General features: G+C 36.8%; 1 protein-coding gene across 15 annotated transcripts in view; it reads right to left on the reverse strand.

Annotated features, from left to right (window-relative positions):
* PPP1R21 (protein phosphatase 1 regulatory subunit 21) overlaps positions 1-22621 on the reverse strand; it is a 33466-nt gene that overhangs the window by 8833 nt on the left and 2012 nt on the right. For 9 of the 15 annotated variants that reach the window (XR_012585979.1, XR_012585976.1, XR_012585975.1 and 6 more), the window contains exons 2-16: positions 21377-21445; positions 20823-20969; positions 18626-18727; positions 17757-17921; positions 17599-17657; positions 15174-15268; positions 12689-12741; positions 10654-10803; positions 7295-7560; positions 6319-6455; positions 5172-5264; positions 3211-3338; positions 2683-2835; positions 1819-1911; positions 398-631 (exon numbers count right to left, since the gene is read on the reverse strand). Coding sequence is in view for 6 of the 15 variants with exons in the window: in XM_074578902.1 (XP_074435003.1) it covers positions 398-631; positions 1819-1911; positions 2683-2835; positions 3211-3338; positions 5172-5264; positions 6319-6455; positions 7295-7560; positions 10654-10803; positions 12689-12741; positions 15174-15268; positions 17599-17657; positions 17757-17921; positions 18626-18727; positions 20823-20969; positions 21377-21445 (1944 nt within the window). In the remaining 9 variants the exon portion in view is untranslated. The other 6 variants (XR_012585980.1, XM_074578904.1, XM_074578903.1 and 3 more) reach the window with 3 other exon arrangements.

Genomic DNA, 22621 nt, shown 5'->3' on the forward strand with positions numbered 1-22621 from the left:
AGAAATACTAATTACCTACTTCCATTTGCTTTAATATATCTACAGATGAAAAAAGTATTGGAAACTCAGATCCACCCTGAGATATACACTACTTGCAAGGCTTCCTGACTACAGAGTCAGAAAAATCTAGCAGTTAAGCATCTATTATTTCCCCTATGGTCATACAAGTACAGAACTACAAAAATGTCTCCATGATCCTAAAGATACCAAAGTCCCAAAAGCCAAGAAGTTCCAAACTCCTCAAGAAGTATTAGCAAGCAGCTTTGCAACTACAAGAAGCCCAAATGTGAACGCATTTCACAGTCAAAAAGCTTTCGTTGTTAGCGTTCCACTGATCAAACAGTACTACTACTGAAGAAAGTGGATTTTCCTCTATTGAAGGAAAAAGGTCACTTACCAGACTAGTACTTTTAATAGGTTCCCTTGGACTCTTTTCTGTCGTTTCCTTCTTTTGTTCAGCTACATTTGGCAAAACAGAACGCTCTTGTATAGCTTCAGTTAAATGTCCACTAAGAGAGTTCTTCAGTTTTTGGTTTTCTTTCTCTAGCTTTATTTTAGCTAGCTGGGCCTCCAACATCCAGTGTTCTTTTTCTTGTTCAAGTTTTGCAATTTTCTCCAAACTCTGCTGGACCTTTAAGAGGGAAAGTTTACAGTCCAGGTTATTGAATACAAGGAGAAAAAAAGTCACACACAGAGAATGTTTGAAGATAGTATTATTTTAAACCATCACATAAGTGAGCTAATGAATAATGCAGCAGGTAAACAACTACTGATTTGAGCTGTACACTTAACCGTGGTCATGTGTCAAAAATGACCACGTTATTTAATTGGTCTAAAACATGCATCACAAAGTTACGGCTCATAGAACCGGCAACACCACATTAGGTGAAAAATCAAAGCAGGGAAAAATTTTATGAAAACTTCATAAATGTGTGTCTGGCACTAATATTGTCTTGTTCTATGCTAGCATCATGGTTTAGTCTTTAGGAAGACAATCTCTCCCCTCCCAGCTGCTCCACCTCATACAGACAGAAGAACCCATTTGCCCAGATAAGAAATCAACTATGGAATAGTACACATCATTTCACTCCACACATTTCTGTTGAAATTCATTTTATCCCTACTAGCACACTTTGAACAATGGCCACTACAAGAAAAAAACACTGAAGTATTTTTCTTCTGTGAAAGTTCAGTGATGGTGACTCAAGCACAGTCTGAACGTTCAAGCAAATAAAGAAGTTTTGGTATTAATCAGTTAGCTGGTCTCATTCATATGAGGAGACGGGCAAACCGTATAGGCATTTGAAACACCATTTAACTTCCCTTTCCCTCACCTTCCACAAAAAAAAAAAAAAAAATGCACACTGCAAGAATGATAAACTAATCTATTAAAAGACTTTAAATGAAAAGAAAAATAATTGTTCTTAACCAGTGCTAATAAATCCTGCATAGTCCAAAAAAGCACTCAAGACTGTACATAACATTAGAAATGAATACTTCAGTATGCCTTATTCTTGCCTTTATTTTGCATTTATTTGAATTATGAAAGATTGCCTGACTTATTGTATTTATAAATGATGACATCAATGGCATAATTCCATCTCTTATAACTATGCATACATTCTGCAGGTAAAAAAGAACAAGTCTTGGATAATCCTGCCTGAAAAGGATGAGTTTTAGTTTCAAACTCTACAAATATGACATCTGCAGTCTAATTTTAAGCTTCAGTATATGCATATATATACTAACAACCAAACACATATTTTACATTTATAAAATACACTATCATATATATTAGTAGAAGTTATACCAGAATACCTGTTGTGCAAGTCCTTCTCTGCTTTCTGTGGAGCTCAGAAGAACTCTGCGATTAGCTAAAGCCTCTTCATAAGGCACTGAATCCGCACAAGGCTACAGAAGGATAAAAGAAACCTCAAAACATTTTTCACAGTAGATCAGAATACATATTCTACATTTATTTTCTTATTGCCCTCCTTACTTTAGTCAAGGGAAGAAAAACATCTTCCAAATGTTTACCAGCCAGTAGGAAAAAATGGTTTAAGCTCACAAAAAATATTGCCCCAAAATGCACACCTGATTAAGAAGTGCTCAGAAAACTCTAGGTGTTACTTAATGATCAAATGAATCTTAAGGTCCACTTTACAGACATTGCGTGAAATGATTTAATGACAACTGTTAAGTACACCATCACTTCATTGTTAATTTCTATGGAGACAACAGGGAGATTTGTGTTCAATCCTTTGGTTCAGCACATTTTCTCCTGCTCTTCAGCTGCTTTTTTTTCCCCCCTGTTGCTCTCTACTGTCTCCCACTGAATGCAAGTATAAGAATATGACGTCATTCACTCCATATTCCTGGTGAATATGAGAGGAAATTTAAATAAGCAGCTACCCTCTTCTCCTTGGAGTCTTGGCACAGAAATAATTAGTGGAAATGGGTAACGGCAGAACTGGCACGTACCTTCAGCTGTGAGGGCAACTATGCTCTGTAAAATTTTCACTAGCATTATTGCTCTAAGGGTTCCATTTCCTTAGCCAAAGATTCCCAGTCAGAGGGAAATCTATTCCAAATACTGAAAATCCTTAGTTTGTATTCTCTTTGGCATAACCAACTATCAACTGATTTGTGTCTTCTCTGTGCAAGCATGCTAGCTGAACAAACCTTCTTCAAAGACTTCATGTAAGCAACCGCCTTTTTCTTGTACTGCAGCATACACTCAGCTGAAAGAGGGCTGATGAACTCTGTTCCTGCTTTAGGGCCATAGCTCAACGAAGTAGTGAAATGATCCAAGTTGTTGCTAAAGAACGAGGCAATCTAGACAAATCAAGAAAAGCCACTTTTCAAATTAAGTTGACCAGAAAGATTTAGAAGAGCAATTACTCTGTCAAGAGAAAGACAATATTTAGTGAAACTGGACTTTACAAGAAGAAATTCAAACAAGCTACAGGTTCTTCCACGTAAGTTAGACCTTACTAATGCAAAGCGTCCTCTTCACAGTATCTACTTTTATCACCCATTGGGTTGTTTTTTCTTCTTGCCCGAAAATACCTTAGAACAAACCTGATACTATAGATTATTAATATCAGAGGCATACCTGGATTTTCCAAATCATTCAATTAAGATTATTTTTTTTTTTAAACAATACCTGCACAAGTTAGGGCATTATATTGAAACAAAAATATCCATTACCTTGCCCACTCCATTTGTTAAAGCCACAAGAGAGGATAAAATACAGTCATTTGTAGTTATTAGTTTCTGTGTGGCAGTTGGAAGGTCTTGTTCTAAAGTAGCTTTCTGACTGTAGTGCTTGGAAATGTCTAGAAAAAGAAGAGACACATTATGTCAAATTAGATTTTTTTGTCTATTTAAGCAACAATTTTCAAATTCAGCTTACAACCTCTGGCTTTAAATGCTTTTCCACTCTTTAAGTTGTATAAAAGTTTATTCTGGATACTTGGTTCTTTGGTATACTCCCTTGGACAACTTTGTGATCATTAGAAATAGACATTACGCCTGTTACACAAGGCAGAATAAAGGTGTATATTTAAGTGTACTCTGTATCCCAAAAGTCATAGCTATATAGTGGATCTATAGCATTTCATTCCACAAGTATACTTCCTATTTACGTATGTTTACATCAGGACACTAAAGGCAGAATTTTTGGTCATGTTCAACATCTGACTCTTAAGCTTACATGACTTAGAAGGGAAGAGTTTTTAATTCTTTCAGAGCAAGTCTAAAAGACTACCAGAAATTTAAAATGCTACTTCCTGTATTCTAAAATTCTTTCAGGACAAGAACAGTCTTCAGAGAGAAAAAACACCCAGGAAACTTTTTGAAAGTCACTCACAAAAACATCTTAGCTTAAATACACTAATTTCAACAACACCAACATTTTAAAAAACTCAAGTATTTATCATGTAAGAACAAACGTTCCCAACTAGGTCTAATTAAGAGCAAGTAATTATTTGACAAATGAACACTTTGCACCTATTTTACAATAAAGTACTATTGCTACAGAATGGAGAAAACTCAGACCACCACCACCAGAAGTTATAATTTGAGACAAGCTTAAGCAGTTGGAAGTGAGTTTGGGTTTGGAAGGGAGAAGTGTCAAATCAAGCGTTCTGGAGTATGGGAGTGCAAGGTGTTAAACACATCTCTGTTGCTAGCTAATAAATTCTACTGACAGTTTTCTTTATTGCTTTGCTATTTTATTTCTTTTCATAAAGTGTAAGTTGGGTTGGTTTTGCATTACAGTAACTATATTAAAAGGTAGAAGGTATTTATTATCTATGTTACAAAACTCTTGGTTTAGTGTCTCATTTTGTTTGGGGTACAATCTCTATAGTTTTTTGTTGTCTTTTTTTTAAATAGGGACACTGCAAAATGGGACAATTCTATTGACATTACTAAAAAACGCAAGAAACAAAAAAATTATCCTTAAAAAGATAAAAGCCTAATGTTTAAACAGCTGACTAGGATTAAAACAATTCACCTATATGGATTATTTTCTCTCTGGGAACAGCTACATGGTACAGAAATTTTAGGATATACAGAAACATCAGTGTTTCAGAAGTTTGACTTTTATCAGTGACAAATATCACTGAAAACGTAACATATCCATTCCTTCTGATAAAGGGAAGCTTAGCCATTTTCAAGGAGGATGTTAAGATTCAAAAGGTAAACAGACTTCTTTGTAAGGTTTGATTACTTACTCATCTTAAAAGTAGTAATCAACCTAGAAATTGTAAGGAAAAATTCCACTTTGAAGGCAGGTACTAGGTCAATAGTACAGAAGGGGAGGGAAATATGTATATTTAAAGGCATTCCATTCTGTACGCTAGTGTCACTAGAGCAATGAAGTTCTGTAACTAAAGTACTACTATTCAGGAAGAGCTAGAATGCCACAATTAACTATTCCAGCAATTTAGAAGAACAAAGCTAACAGAATGGAGGCATGAAAAACATGCATGCATGTCTAAAACAAGTACGTGGCATGTTTAGTTTCTTATCTTAGTTTGTAAAGGCAAAACAAACCAGATTTATCACATATTACACATTTAACATTGTTACAGAGAGAATGCATGTGCGCTATGTTAAACAGAAAAAAGCATAGCTGAAACATACCACTACTCCTGTACTCTCACCTTTTAAGATATCATGAAATCCATGAAGACTTGTAGCAATGTTTGTAAACACAAAGTTGTAATTTGTCCTAAGAAGTCCTTCTGGTTTTGTACCTAGAAGTACCATGAAGAAAAAAAACCAAAAAACCCACATTCAACTATGATGAAAAAACGATGATTCTTCATTATCTGATTTCCATCTACTAGAAACATTTGCATGGGGTATAATCTTTAGAGCTACAGAATCATAACAGATTCATTTACTTAAAATTTCCCCTTCCTTTAATATTAGAGATATATACACACACACCCCTCCCAGATTTTACCAGAGTAGGCAGGTAAAAGACTTCCAAGTTTCTTAAATTTCGCTCAGATTTTACAAATATCAACTCTTTTGGTCTCAAAAAGCAATTATGCATGCAGAAAGATTTACACGCTTGCTGTTGTAGGAGAGACCATCTGGGTCCTTCTAAAGAGTGAAGACTGAAATAACCTGAAGCTATATAGTAACAGTTTCCTCTTATTATTTACAGTATGCATTTGGATATAGTTTCCCCACACACATAAACACAAAGGTTTTACTTGATTTTACTTAGTCATTACCATGAGAGATGTAATTTAATAGCACAGCAGAAGCTGGAAGCGGTAATTAGTAATAAAATGTAGTTTATTAACAATTTTATGATTAAGAGATGACAAAAGACATACTGTCAATTGTACTATAAAAACCTACAGTGACTTTTTTCTCCTCTACAGTTAACTATTACTATCTAAAATGTGGTACATGTGACTGCTTGGTAGTTTCCAGATCTGCATCATACCCACGTCTATCCAGAAGGAAGAGGACGGAGCATTAAAGAAACACTCTACATCACACTCAGCCTCCCAGCCTGGATCAAAGAGGGTCCAATATGACAGATCATACTGCAGAACGCACTTGCCCCATAGTTTAGACTGCACCTTAAGAGTAGAGTTAACCTTGTTTTCCTCTATCATACAAGTAGGATTTTGTGTGTGTGTGTGCACGTGTGGTTTTTTGGTGTGGTGGGGTTTTTCAGGGGGTTGGTTTATTTTAGGGTTTTGGTTTGTTTCTTTTTAAACTAGTCAGAAAGGAGAACTATACCCTTCCAGTCACAATGTAGCCAACAGAGACAAAAGTGGCACTTACTTGGTAACGCAAGAAGACTAATGTATGTATGTAGCTTCTCAAAGACTGCAGTCAACCTTTTCATGTCTCTATGTAGCTCCATATTTCTAGCTCTTAAAGCAGCTGTGCAAAGAGAAGACTCACACTCTTCTTCCAAACTAGGAATATATGAATTATATTTTTAAAAAAGTGAGCAATTATCTTAAAAAAACCAAGATCATGAGTGTTGGAGTAGATAACTAGTGTTCTCTACAGCTGCAGTCCAAAGCAATAATAGACCGGGAATTTATTTTAGAGTAACTTTGCAATACATGAAGATTACTGTGTGCAGGTACTATGCCCATTCTTAAGAGCTTCAGACACAAGCCTGGACCAGTTTACACTCACAGCAAGGAACCGATTGCATCAGTTTAAAGACTTTTTCCTCTATCATATATAATTTACCTCTTGCTTCCTAAGGAGCAGGAGAGCAGGTATAAAGAAGGCATAAAACAAGCCTTTTCTCCTTCAATACAAAACCTCTTTTTAAGCAGTCCTTTGCACTAATATATCACCTCCCTTCAACCCACTCGGGAACAAAGATTTTCACTGCAGAAGGGATGTGCATGCGGCCAAGTTCTACTACATTGCAGTATTTACTGCATGATAAGTAATCTTGGACAGGCTCAAGAAATTAACAATTTTAGAATATCATACTTGAATAGTATCAATACTATTGAATAACCTTTAAGAAACATTAAAAATCTGTGCAGCTTTCATTAAAGTCTCATCTGGGGGGGCGGGGGAAGGCTTTAAAATACATGTTTTTAGCTCTAATGCCCAGCTGAAAAAAACATGCATAACCTAAGGGCTCAAAAACCAGCAGGCAAAAAAAAAATTCTGCCTTTTAAGCCAAAGTGCTTTAAGAGATGACTTAATATTTGAATTGTAGATGCTGACAGTGCTGCATGCCTGACACTTAGTGCCTCTTTAATTTGATCTATCAAATCAAAAGTACCTTTTTAACTGATACGGAAGAATCTTTCTTAAAAAGCATAAGTAGGAAGCTAAGTTTTCTGAGAAGGCCTTCAGTTTCACAGCTGTTTCCTGGAAGGAAAAACACCACATGAGTATTTTTGCTCTGTGAAAATCTTTTTCAATACTAAAAATAAGAAATCTTACCAGGACTGTCACAGTATCCTCTGTAATACTCTCAAACAAGTGAAGCATTCCTTCCTCCAGAGGGCGAACATACGAAGCATTTTCATGAAGATACTGTGAGAACTGAGTACAGAGAGATTTTAAAATGGTGCTTGCTAAAGGCTCTTGCAAACTGTTTCAAGTTAACAACTGAATGGTCCACTTTAGCCAAGCACCTGTCACCTTAAATGATCCCCAGGACGTTAATAATAAGATATAATAGTCAAGTGATGTACAGCAACCTCTTCTACAGGACACACAAATGCACACCTTGAGGGAAAGTGAGAAATAGTGAAGGCTATAATTGAAGTCCAGGCGAAAGCCCATCTAGGGCTTTGCCACAGCATGCTATCTCATTTCAACTACCATGCACAGCACACCAAACCCCTGCTTTTTAAGTTTAAACGTTCTAGTGTTTCTTGCTCAACTCCATCAAATTAAGGCGAGATCCATGCACCATTAAGCCACCAGAATAAACTACCCTAGCTGCCCTCCCATCTGCTGTTTGCCTCTCAGCCCTTGTCCTGTGCATCAGCACAAACATTTGCTGTGCAAAGTACTGAAGAACTAAAATGAATTAAAACTGACAGCAAGAGATACATTTTAATCTTTATCTGTAGCCAGTCCAGTTTTCAACATGGGTCAAAGCACGCTTATGCCAATAGAAAGGATGGAACAGTAACTAATCAAAGGGAGAATTCTTACTTTCAAGAACTATGACAGGTTTGGGCAATTACAAAACTTTGGCCTCACAGAACTGCCCGACTTTGCTAAAAATTGTTTAAATAAATTCTATGGCTAATTTCACCTTCAAAAAAGTATACCTGAGAACAAAGGTGTTGATTCTTAAACACAAAATGTAACAGTACCATCAGCTTTCAATTTTGATACCATAGTACTACAAAAAGCTTTTTCCATAGATTGACATAAGTAGTCACAAGTGATCTTGGCTTTTATTTTACCCCACAGACAGATACCTTCACCTTTGATTATTTATACCACAATAGCAGCTAAAGATCCCAGGCAAATAGGGTATGAGAAATTTTAATTATTCCTTGTATTGTTATAGTGCAGTAACACAGTGTTAACAAGAAAAGAGAGATGCCAAGCTCTCATTCATGCATGCACAAATCTGGATGGAATTAAGGAGAATTCCTAAGTCTAAGGAGGAAGAAATAACACATGCAGAATGCTCCTGACTTGTGTTGCAAGAGAGAGGACTGGAGTTATCTGGCACAATGCTGAAGACCCAGCAGAACCCAGCAATCCAATACTTAAAGAGAAAAGGAATACTTGAACCTGGGAGGGAATTGTCCACATCTACTTTGAGTGTTTGGTGGGGAAAATAGCTCGAAAGCGCCAGACAAGACCTGGAGTTGGGGAAAAATAAATCAGTGCAAGTGTGCCAACCCACTACCTGACACTTGTCTCATTTTCTCTACCATATTAAGGGGAGGTTTTTGAACCACTCAGTGGAGGAGCTAACATCACACTGAGAACACTTGCCAAGCAAATAGATAAATTGATCAAAAAATACAGGAGCAACAGCAGCATCAGTGAGTGATAAAAGATGCTTCACCACTGGAAAGTCACAGAGTCATTGCAAAAGCCCTGAGAGGTAGCATGCACTGAGGCAATTAGGTCATGAATACAGGATGGAGTAGACTACAAGAGCCATAATTATGAAAACAAACAAAGCCTGAACCACTGAATCGGAGTCAATTATCAGAAAAGGAGAATCAAATTACAGTTCTGATTAATTTGCAGGTTTCAGCTGTGTGAAAGCACTCCTCTACTGAAAAGCAACAAAGAAGTGTTAACTAGGACATTAAGAAAAAAATGCACGAGAAGCATGTCTAAGAAACCTGATTTTATTCCCTTAGTGTAAGCTGCAGTAGTGTCTGTCAGCACACTGGGCCACATAAACAAGGAGACACAGTTCCTGTCCCAAAGAATTTGGAAGATGACAAAGCTACATAGTTTTCACAAGAAGGATATGCAATTTTGAGTACCTTTGAGTTTTCTGAGCAGGAGCAAGAAAACGTTGTTCTGAAACTAAGATCTATGCTGAACCTCTCTAAAAGTGTATTCTTGATTCAAATAGTTGGAACAACTGAGAAGGTAAATAGAGTGGGATGTCTCTATTAGATAAACACCTTCACAAGCATATATTTGTTGCCTGCAAAGAGATTAAAGGAGGCCTTCCCAAGAACAGGAAGGTTTTGTGATAGTTAACATTGCCATTACATGCATTGCAGCCATTTGATGAATGCAAATCACGTGCATCTCAGTAGCTTAAGTCTGAGCCCTACAAACTACTAAATTGAAATTGTAGTCTGAATAAGAAGATACTGTCACCCAGTAACTTAAATGCATGCAGGTCCACCTGCACTATGAACTCATCAACTCAGCTTTTAAAGCCATTTTATTCCAAACCATACGTATATACATCCCCACACAAGTTCTTGTGCACAAACTTCTTTTCCATGCTCCATGGCATAGAAAGTCAAAAGATGCAGCTTAACAGCTCTGAATGATACTTTCGGAAAAGTCTTCCCGAGTTGCACAGAAAGAGACAAGTCAAGTTTCTCATAATAATTTCTAAATGCTTTACAGACTTGAAGCTTCAGACCACTTACAGGAAAGATCTTTACACAAATAGCCCAAAATCAGATTATGAAGTTTATTTTTGACCAGGGAAGAGAGTCCAAGTTCTCTCTTTCATAAGCCTACCTTATATCCAGTTTATTTCACATCACAGTCAAACACTTGAAACACAAGACCTTCTGCCTCAAAATCTCCCATGCCCCAGTGCATTAACTAGGACAAGCATCTGTTTAGCAGTGCAATATTTGTGTATTATTATTTTAAAATAAGTCAGCTGAACTTTTTGACAAATGCACTTTAATTTAGCTCTTAAACAGCAAAGCCTTGATTTAACTAACATATTACTCTTGTAGCAGAAGCATAGGGGAAAAGGATTCTCTGCAGCTACGCCTTCACCCGCTTCCAGAGAATTCACCCAGAAGAAAAAAGACTCATGCAGGAGAGGCTGCGTCTCAGGAACACGCTCATAGCATTCCAGTAAAGGTGGTAGAAGTTTCCATGACTAAGATTGTTCACTCATGAAAGTCTACATAATTGAATACACTTTTAGCTGAAATCTGTAAGCTTTACCTTCTGATTTAACGGTGATATAGTGTCTGTTGCAGAATCAATGGGAAAGATCTGCACCTTCTGCTCAGTGTACGTATGGAAGTTCAGAAGAGCTGTTACAAGTTCTTGAACAAAAGCCAGCGCCTGGCCAGCAAGGTCTCGCAACTTCAGCTGTAAAGACAGTTATAAAATTATTATATTTGACATGTATCTAAATATGAAAAAAGTTATGGCTGGATACAAAAAATTGCTATTAATTATTTCCTTCTTGTTACTAGCTCAGCCTAAAATACATAGCATAATTACCTTTAACTTGATTTTTAAAGTTTATGAATAAACTACAATGCCACATAGAAGGCCATGTTTTTCTATGACAACAAAGTATATTTTTATGCCACACAACACGTGATGCTTTGCTTTACAATTTGCTTTACAATTACAGAAGACATCTTTGAAATTAAGATTTCTACACACCAATAGACTAATTCTTGACACCAGTTCAGTTCTTTCAGGGTGATGATAGTGAGAAATTTGTAACACTTGGTTGTAAGAAAACCTAACTTTAATTAGTAAAAAACAACGAGGTTTTCTCCCAGAATAAAAAGGTGTCTGCTTCTCTAGCCAGTAACACTCAATTCTTAATCTCCCATCTGGACAGAACTGAGCTGCTACTTATGAATAAGGCTGTTCTGTGGCTTCAGTCAAGTGGGACCTATCCAAGAAATTAATCCAAAATGGAACATTCTGAAAAAGCAAAGGCAACAGAGAAGAAAACCACGCTGTTGTGATTTATGGAGGAGAGAATAAGGTCAAAGTAGGATTTCAGCCAAAAGTGACTTATCCTTCAGACGTGTATTCCTAATGCTTCAATGAAGCATTAAATCTAGTGAATCTTGATTGTGGATCACGGATGGTGGTAATTAATGCAGTCGTCATACATAGCTAATTAACATACACAATTTGAGTATGCAAGGATGGAAAACAGACAATATTACTGTTTTGCTGTCCTTTACACTGCAGCCTGTGCTAATACACTAGCATTTTGTCTCCACTGGCAAAGTCAGTCATAAAAATCTGTCCTGGAACATTTTCAAGGCTGCAGATCTTGAAGCACAAGGCTGGCTGACATAGTGCTAGCAGAGAATAGCAAAGGGAGAAACTCTCCATGCAATTATTCAGATTTTTCTTAGTACTGAGCAACACACTGATTCAAGGCATAAAACTGGACAGCAGGTCACCTGTTCTCACAGCAGACATATTAGGAACAAGGTCTCTTTATAGGCACTTCTGAAGAAAGGAGAAAACAGCTATTTGAAATCTTTCTACAGTGGCATCTGAATCCACTAACTTGAAGACTGAAGAGATACTATACAAGCAGAGAAAAAAAAACACTGAGTGCTGAGGAGCCCATCCTCAGCCGCAGGAAAACCAGAAAATATTGACTGCATCAGGGTATGTGATTTACTACTGTAAAAAGCCTTAATATACTTAGCTATTCACATAAAACTAATGCTCATTTTTGAATGTTGAGTAAACCACATTCCCAAGGAAACTGATGAAGTTACAGTAACGAACAGAAACTGTTTCTTTTTTTAAATAATACCAAAACTACTTTTTTTTTCAACAAAAAAGAGCTTAAGACCTCTAAACTAATGTAGTTTAAATCAACTTTAAAAATTAAATATTCAAGTTTTAACTTACTGCAGGTTGGCATAGTAAAAGAATATTTCTTATAACTGTAACAGGAGACAAAAACCTTTTTGTCATTCCTTCTAGAAAGGCACACCTCAGTTAATACCCACAGTGATCATCAGCCAGTAGTCAATGAATTGGCTTTAGTGAAGCAAGGTGAGCAGGCAACTTGCCTCCTTGCCACAAGACCAGTATAGACTACCTCTGAAAAGCAGATGCACTGTGGACAGAAGTTTCCTTGGAATATCATGATAATAGTAAGACAGGCTATCTTCTGCCACTTTGGGTCACTAAAATGACAGGTTTTATTCAGTATTGCGTAGGAAGCTGCATCTTTACACATGAAGCCACAAAAAGCGCTTACCTGGTATCTTCTGTTGTGTAGCGGTACATTCAGAGCATTGTATCGATTAGATCCTACAGGACAAAAATTGAGTTATATGCACTTATTAAAGCATTTTTTTTTTTTTAAGAGACACTTATTGGTAAATAGTGATTAATTTTTTTTTAAATATAAGATTTCATTGCAGTAATACTGCAGTTCATGTAAGTAATGTTAACTAAAAAGATATAGATAATTGGCTTCAATAGAGTGAGCCTAAACATGTTCACTTCAGAACTGTGACTAGGTGGAGAGAACGCACTTCCGTACTTGCCTCAGACTGTAAATCAAATTTAACTGTCTGAACACCCTGAATTTGCTAGGTAAGAGCAGAATCCTCTTGCCTAAAGGAATAGTATTCATCACTAACAAGAGTGAAAAGTTTTTTTTAAAAAAAGCCTTAAAGAATTCAAGATGATCTTCAAATCTCAATTACATTCCAGGGACTTTCAAATAAGATGAATGGATTTTTTCAATGGTTTGCATGTTTAAAAAAAAGCTCCTGTATGTACTGATTGGTAGGTAATTTAGAATAAGATGCACTTTCCTCATGTTTCAGCATTCTGTTCCAGTTAAACAGCAACTGGAATGATTATTCAATTACAAGCAGACACAATTTTTAAAGAAGTAGAGGGATGTTTGTACCTAGAGAACAGCTTGCAAAGTCTTAAGGATTTAAAAGGGATCACATCCATTCTCAATTAAAATGAAATAACAAATATTTTTAGTTTAAAATTTGCACACAAGAGAATTTACGGCTTCTTACTCTTTTTCTATCATTCACATTTGGCAAATAACACATGGGAAGAGGTAGTTGTATTCACAACAAAAAACACTGTCCAAAGTTACCAAATCTTACTTATATGGAAATAAGCTTCTGAAAACTTTTTTGTTATCTTTCTACTCTTGAAACCGTGCTTAGCAGTCAATAAGCCATTTGATTGTTACTGAAACTGAAGCCAGCTGCTAGTTACACTTAAAACCAACTACAGAGCCTATAGCAAGACCATTGGAATCCACAGCAGCCATACTTCCTGACCTTCTCTCATTCTTTTATCACTAAAGTTCTGTCCACTATTTGCAGTGTTTTCTACACAAGCAAAAACATTATGCTATGGCAGCTGAGTGAGCAGATAAATTATTTGTATCAAAGTTCTCACTACAATGATAACTACCTGGGGAAAAAAAAAAAAAATCAGCTAAAGAAGCTGGAGAAGCAGAAATAGGCAGCAGATGCCAGGCAGTGACCTTTGTAAGAGGAAAAAAGTGAAAAGGGTATCAGCTCAAGGCACCAACACCTTGTATGTTTTCATTGATTATGCATAGAGATTCTTCCAGTCTACTGCCCAAAGCATAACATGCTGTATGAAAGTCAGCATTTCTTAAAGGGAAGATGATCTGGTGTTTCTAAGCCAAGACTCACTAGATTGCCAACCCAGTGGAGAACGTGGAAGGCTCATCCCCGCAGCACCCTGCCAGATCAGCTTTTAGAGAACCCAAGGCTATTCCAAACATTATCATCAAGTTTTAAACTGAATGAAAAATGCAAAAGCTACCAATAAAGTCTACCAGAAATTCAACAGCCTGTTTTCACTTTGGTGTTCCTTCTCCACTACTTTAAGCTTTCTCACTACTACAGGTCCTCCTAGTCTCACTGCCAGAAGAGTAGAGGCTGCTGCCTGCCCAAGGACAACCTTGTGTTCAACCTATTTACAAAAGCACCCAGTACACAGCACTGATCCGGAACATACTAACCGATTCTTGTACCAAAACAATACAAAAGGCTGAGCACTTCTAATTTCATAGTATCCTCTGCACTTCAATTTATCTAGTAGCAGTTGGAAAGGAAGCAGAAAAAAAGGTTGCTTCAGGTAAAAGTCCCCAAATTCAAAGGGTTTTTTTCCCCTGAAAAGATGAACGAGCCCGAGACAAACCACAGATAAGAACTAGTCTGAGCATTCTCTGATCAGACATGAGACATGCTGACGGCCTTCCCACTAATACTAAGTGTAGACCATTATTGATGCAATGCCTCATTAAGTCAACATCTCTGCAGCCACTAGTTTATCCCTATCTTAACTTACTGTAACTCTTGAATATACCCTGCTAAAAATAATACTCCGAGATCAGTAACTAAAGAAAAAATTCTCTTTGTGGAGAAACCAGTAAATTGACAGTGTTCCTTCATCTTTTAACAATATTTTGTCAACACTAAGCAAGACAAGTGGCAAATTACTCAAAAGCCTTCAAAAGTTCTAATTTTCATGAGATACACAAGTATAAAAACTTGATATCTTTAAGATAACTAAAGAAAATTATAGCGAATATTATGACTACTTATTACAATTACCTCCAAGTGTCTGTTCAGATGTCCCAACATTTCTTACAACTAATACATTTGAAGGAGTACTTCCTCAAGATGGATAACCAAAATTAAACAAGAAACCCAAAACAAAGCAATACGTACTTGTGTCATTAAAAGGTACTTTTTCATTGATTATGCATAGAGATTCTTCCAGTCTACTGCCCAAAGCTGATTGAAGATTCTTTAACTGTTGCTGGCTAAATAACAAAAAGACAAACGAAAAACCACACACACACACACACCGTAAACCTTTAAAATTTAATCTGTATCACCAACACCATAGCTCACCATAAGCATCCCTTGAGTGTACAGGTATCTGTCTCTTTCCAGAAGTCAGACAGAAATAAGACAGTAGGAATCATTTTTCCTCCTTTATGTTATATTTAATATGACATTTTATTTTAAACCCCAAATGCAGTGAAAGATATAATAAACTGTTGTAAATCTTAAGTTCTACTCTCGAGAAGCTCAGCTTACTTGAGAGTTTATCTTTACATTATTTTCCAGTTATGCAACTATTGTATAAGCTGTATGAAGGTATTCTTTTCCACTGGAAACTGAATGGGAATGCAAAAGGGCCTTTAAATTAGCTACTACATATCCAATGCGGTATTCTGTTATGCAATTAGTGAGTTGTCGATAATTCAGTTAACTATGCCACATCACTTTTAGAAATACCTCACAAGCTTTTTCAAAGCCCCATATTTAAACACTACCATGATAGGGCCCATTCCCCCACGACTTGGCAATTATGTTTCTGATGCATTCTTAAGTGATTTTTCCCTGGATCTTCTTCGCTTGAATTTAATTGTGTATATAGATGTGAACCTAAATTATTAAGATTACTAACATCATTAGTACAGATTCTTGAGATGAACTGTAATATATTCCAGTATTATATACACAGGTCAAAGATTACTGCATATTGATTCAGACTAAATTCCACACCTTACCCAACTTAGGCCCCCAAATTCTTCACTGTTTTGCTTCCTGTTTGACATCTAGAACTCCTGCACATATAGTGGAGGGTGGGGAGGGAAGGTGTCAAAGTGACAGTTTTTTTCCTTTTTTACAAGAACATTTGATACATGGAAATTTATCACAACTAACAAGGAAAAAGAATAATAAAATAGACAAGCAAGATATGAAGAAAGGGGCCAATAAGTAGCTCATGCACATTAAGAAACATTTTTCTTCAAGAGCAGCTCCAAAATTGCATAGAAACTGTACAGCATGAACTGCAATAGCACTGGGCAGTGCTATAAAGGAATGGCAAACAAGTAGTTTGCTATGTCTTGTTTTACATTCTGCCCTTTAATTTTCAAGGCATGCAGGCTGTCCAGTCTCATATTCCCTGGCTTTACTGAATAAAGTGTGGGTGTCAGAGGCAAATGGATGCCTGCCCCTGAAAGAGCGGAGAAAACAGAAGAGCAGCACTCTCAAAGACATCTTCTGTCATGCGTTCATTAGATACAGATTTCAGTGTTTAAAATAAGGTGCCAGGCTTTATTTTTAAAAAGCCTCCCTTCTGAAATGGTAGGGACAATTTCTTACAATAACATTAATTATCCAGTCATCATAGAACATGACAGACATGCTCTGAACTGAACAGTAGCAGATTAAGACTGTTTTTCAAACACCACAAAAAAGCAAACAGCAGCAAAATACAGCTTTCATTGTCTTTTGCAAGTCATTCTTAGTGAAACCCTGACAGTTATTGGAATTCAAGTATGTTCACATCTATCAAAATAGTTAAAATACATACTTCAGGGTTACCATTTGAAAAAAGGAACTCTCTATCTGGTCATTCACTATGCATTTTATCCATTAAAGATCTATAGTGCACATATATCCTTAAAAAATGCAGGATATATGATGAACTTCATAATGAACTTCAGAAAACTGTACCCTAATTTGATTTGTCCCACAGTTCTCAACTTCTTTTCGTCTTCTACAACTTGTCTTCAAGACAACGAAGGTATTCCAAAACTAACAACACAATCCTTCAACAAAAGCTTTCAAATATTCTACCTGAGCATGTTACAGCTGAAGGAAAAGCAATTGTTCAAGCAGCTTTTGGGGTGAAGGGGGATTTTTTGAAACTCTTCAGTCAGTTGTCTCAGCATACCTTACCCAAGCTTTGCGTTTAGCATCAGTTCATAAAAAATTGACGTATCTTTGTTTCATGCAAGTTCAGTGGTTTCTTTACTTTTTATAGCATTCCATTACAAATAAACTCTCCAAGCTTTCATCAACTTCACAGCTACTTAAAATAGCTTGGTGACAACACTGCTCTTACTGAAAATTAAATCTGCGGAATTGTCTAGTTGCATAGTAAGCAGAAGAGGGGTGTGACCTGCACAGTCTTGATGTTAATGTGCTACTGCCCAGTATTTTCAGTTTTATCAAAGTATTTTTTCCTTTAATTATTTTTAAAGGTATTATTCTCTAAAAATAATCCAGTTAATATTTTATAGCAGTTATTTCTTTAAATCAATTTTTCATTATATTAAATAAAAACACTTACCATTCTTCAGTTCGAAGCCTACAGTCCTTAGCTTCTCTTTCTAGTGTCTGAGACTTGATCTTTATGCAAGAAGATAATCTCACAATGTAAGTACTGACACAGCAAAACATTTCACTTCAAAATTTTTCAAACTTGCAAGTACAAGAAAAACTCCTTACTTCTAATTTGGCTTTGTCATTCTGCAGTTTTTCTATGGTGTCCGTGTATTTGCTTGTTAAACTGTCCACCACAGCTTGATGCTGGGCAGCATCAGTTTCCAAAACCTCAAGCCTAGTTCTCAGCTCCGCTTCTAAACGTTTGTGCTGCTCATCTGCTTCAAAGAACTGAAAAAAGAAAAGCAGAGCTCCTATGAAAGCTTCATTTTACTATGAAATCTAGTCCTATGAGTTACACCAACTCAATCAGCCAGTCCAAGTTAATAACAAGTACTAGTTCTCAGATAAATAGAAATTTTATGATGATACTCACAAAGATTCAGGAACAAACTACTCTGTGTTTATTAAAGTTTGTAGTACCATGCATTTCTTAAATATATTGCTGATTAACAGTAGACACCTGAAAAATTAAACTTGAGCCATAAGGTTTTTTCAAGTTTTCTAAACCAAAGTGAAATGCATTCTGTTTCAGTAAAGTAATTCCTGACTTAGTTATGGCAACTTGCAGCAAGTATTTTAAGCTTTAAGGCAATTCTGAAACAGCTAGTGAACTAAAAGAGTTTCCACCCAGTACCAACTATATGGCTATCTTCAGTAGAGTAGCTAAGTGTCACCAAAACTCAAAAAAACTGAATGAGAAAACACATATTACGTGAGTTATTCCACATACTGTCTTAAGAACCTGAAGTCAAAATACTCTCTCATTTGCTCAGTGAATATCTTTATAAATAAGCCATCCAATCCAATCCACAGTTTTGCATACAACTAACCTTTTAAACCCACTGTTTTTCAGATGGCATTTTATTTTCTCTACCTTTGTTCATGTGACAGTTTTCTGAACAAAAAAGAAAGGTTAAAAAAGTTTCACTCACAAGTATATGTAGTCGCTCATTCTCTTCTATCTTCTTCTGAAGATCTTCATTGAAGACGCTTTTCTGCTCTTGACTCAACTGAGATGAGGATTCTGCACTTTTCTTTTAGAAAAAAGATGCATTCATTATCTCCAAGTCTCTGGGGGTCTCTCCCAAAGCCCATCCACAAGTATATGAAAACATTTCCCATCGCTAATTCCCAACAGAGGCACGCGAGTGTGTATCTTACTTACATTGATTAACATATATCAAAAGGTATGCATGTTGCACACAGCATGAGCCTAAAAGCAGCACTCTTTCCTTCATACCATTCTTACTGTATAGTGGTAGAGTGTTAACTCTATAAGGACACAGGAAAGCCTCTACTCAGGTGTCACATTCACACAACCATGAAATTACTTGTATGGGCAGATGCCCATCTGACATCGTTTGAATCTTGCATGATTCCACATAGTCAATAATATGAAACTTTATGCACACAGGCTTATTTGGTTTGGTAGCTGTGTGTAAGGCACATCTGCTCCCACCAAGTGCCCAAGTGTAAGATGTTCTGGTCTCAGCTGGGACGAGGAATATCGCTGAAAGTGCACTATCCCACAGCAGGCTATAGCACAAGGTGGCACTGAAAAACGCAGCGTCCTCACTGTCCACCAACTACCCTGAGAATACAGACACCTCTCTGCCCACCGCTTCATCATTTTTCACCCATTTCATCCACAAGACTCAGAGACCACCAGTGAATCCCACACTGCTTCTCTGCTCTACCACACTGCTGAACAAAGCTAGTACCATCACCAAAAAGGAGCCTGTTTACATTTAAACTTAACACCAAACTTGAAGTGCTTGAGACAGCTGAGCCACGTTTGCATTTGATGTCAGCCTATGGACTACAACACCTGAGATATAAGCATATGTTCCCCTCCTTCTACAAGGATTGCAGTCTGACACAGATCATCTATCCAAACCTTAATCAAAATAGTTTTAGATGTGATTTATATGGTCTCCCAATGGCAAGTCTCTGAAGTAAGGGTGACATGGAATTTAGTAGAGGTATGTTCAATGCAATGTATGTAGTCAGTGAGGCACTATAGGTAAAACTAAAGGGAACACATTTAAAAGGTAGCACAAACACTTAAAAAAAATACAGAAGTATGCATTCTGACAGCTGAATGGGAAAGCCAGTGGCAATGGTTTGCAAAGCTACTCAAGCCAGGCTGAGGTCCTCCAAAATTTGGAAAACTGTCTAGTGAAGCGATAACTTACATAACATGAAAAAAGAAAAAAACCAGAAGGGTCAAACTGCATTTTGAAGAACAATCTACTATGGTGCACGAATAACACAAGTCAGGGATACTACGCTTCTCAAGGAACTGGATAGCAAAAAACCACACAAGAGTTTAAGGAAAAAGTAGGGAAGATGATCATATTACTAATCAGTTGAATGGTTTCTTTAATGTCAGTCCTGATAGCTACAGCATTTTGGGAGCCAACCAAAAAGAAAAGATGACAGCAATTAAGAGGGGTTTCCTCATAAAAGGAAGGTAGCAAAGGATGCTTGAGAATTATTTAAGCCCAGACACACCGCCCCTGGAATTCTCATGTTACCTACAGAAGACATGGCTGATCTTAGACAGACCGTGGTATAACCAGGTTTAATCAGCAAGCATTTTGGCAAAGAAAGATCACAGCACTGAAGTTATTCTGTCATTTCAAAATAGTACACAGTATACTAGCTAAAAATTTATATTTCAAAGCATTTGACAAGATTCACAGAAGAGCCGACTAGAAAAGCTACAATCATAGGCTTAAGAGTTAAACACCAACACCAAAATTACAAAGCAAGGAGGTGGGGATAGGAAGTGAGGGGTGATCAGTTTTCTTCATAGCAGTAGATTAATCACAGAGCTCCAAGATCCTTCACAGCTGTTTGAACACTTAATAAATATCTGGAAAGGGAGACAGCAATTCAGTAACAGTTAGCTGACGCACTAGAAAGAAATATACAGAACTACTTAGCATTATATGTATCAATACCTGTTTTGTGGGTATATTCACTAACATCAGTTAATAACACAAGTTCTGACAAAAATATTCAGCTAAACCCTCGACACAAAGGAACTGCTAGAAGTCAGGATTAGACACTGACTGGTGTGGAGCAGACATCTGCTAAGCAAATTTTTTTGCCTTTAGCACATACCTTGTTCTTCTTGCCCCTAGCTTCACTTAATGCAAGTTCATCTTGAAGTAATTCCACCCGCTTGGCAAGTTGCTGATTTCGAAAGGTCAAGCTGTCCATTTCTTGTTGCAGTTTCCTCAGTGACTGATCCTTCATCTTCACTTGCTCCTGAATGACCAAAAAGTTTAATTTTAAAACTTTCACATGTACTTTCAATAAGAAGTATCACATTATAAAAGAACACATTAAAAAATGTCTTTCTTCACTATTTGAACACTGAAGAGGCAAAAATATTGCTTTTAAACTAAAAAACAGATTTCACTTCCTTGAGCTGCCCACAAATCAAGTAGGTACTTCATTCTATAAATTAATCATCAAGAAGCAACCTCACACTTTTACAAAGTCAGCACCTATAGACAACGATGAAGACTACCTGCAGAACAGAAATTTTTACTAAATCAAGTTCCTTCTTTTAGTCACAATACTTTAAGTAAAAAGTATTCCCATTTACCCATTCCATTTACCTATTTTGTTACAGCTTAATACAGCTGACATGAGCAGTTTTTAAAGATTACCTTCAGAGAAGCAGAGTTTGCTTGCTCATCTACAACCCCTTTTTTCAGTACTTGGTTCTGAGCTCGAAGCTGAAAAATAAGAGAAACCAATAACTACGCAAAAAAGTAACAAATACAAGACATTTGTTAGAACGTGCGTAAAACATGATATCGTTTCATGAGAGCACCAGATGTGCATACTTTTTAAAGTATTCTGTTAAGGTAGGTAACAGTGGTATCAGGTAGATATCAGCTTGAAAGAATATCCAATTTATAGCCTGAATTCACAAGAAACTAGTTCTTCTACAATCTGAACACTTTGGTCAAATAGAACATAACTCTTACTCAATAAATATATTGGAAGATTAGTTACTTAAATATAGTTACGATTTGAAGAACAGCGAACAAATATAGAAAAAGTGCAACTTCTTCCTTGATTAATCAAGTTCTTGCTTGTATTCAGTGCTATTTCTGTCTCTCCCCTCTTTTCCCCAAAACTGTTCATGACTGGTTCTGGAACATAAGCAGAGCTCACAATAAGGTCAAGATCTCTATCAATTCAAGAAAAGCCTAGTGATACTCTAATGCAAAAATACTTTTTACTGGTAGCAGCAGACGATCCAGAGAGAATAGCTTGACAAACACTTCAGGAAAACGCATAAAAAGCATAGAAGAAAAAGCCCTCTAAGACTTACTTCTATAGTTCACAAATCTGAGCTAAAAATCGCTGCAGTGAAAAGCGATACTCAAGAAATCTATTTCCCAGTCACTTCACAGAGTACCTCTACCCTGCAGCAATGAGGATACGGACAGTTCCATCTTCCCATTCCTTGACAATTGCTTGAATCCTGGTTTCTTCAATAGCAGTTTGTATTCACTTGACATGTTTGAATCCAGCTGTTGCAGATATAAATTAAAAGGGTTTGTATAGTGTTTGGGAATACCTCTGGCAGATGTATAAAAGGCAAGATTCAATGTAAAACAGCAATGGCTAATCTTTTCAGTATGATGACTGAATACATTTGAAAGGTCAGAAGTCAGCTGACATTGCTAAGCACAGGCTTTTGCCCTGCAGTATTCCCACTGTGCTGTTCAGGCATCACAAAGGCAAGAGAAGAAACTTGCAAGAGCGCCACAGAAACACTTCCAAGCACAGAGTTTCCCTAGCAAGAAAAAGCAGTGCGGTAGTTTTCTACGCCTTTTTTTCTGCCACAGCTGTTAATGTAGGAACATGTCAGATGCAATGATGAAACACAGGATGAACTA

Source organism: Larus michahellis, chromosome 3 (assembly GCF_964199755.1).
Source record: "Larus michahellis chromosome 3, bLarMic1.1, whole genome shotgun sequence".
NCBI classification, from domain to species: domain Eukaryota; kingdom Metazoa; phylum Chordata; class Aves; order Charadriiformes; family Laridae; genus Larus; species Larus michahellis.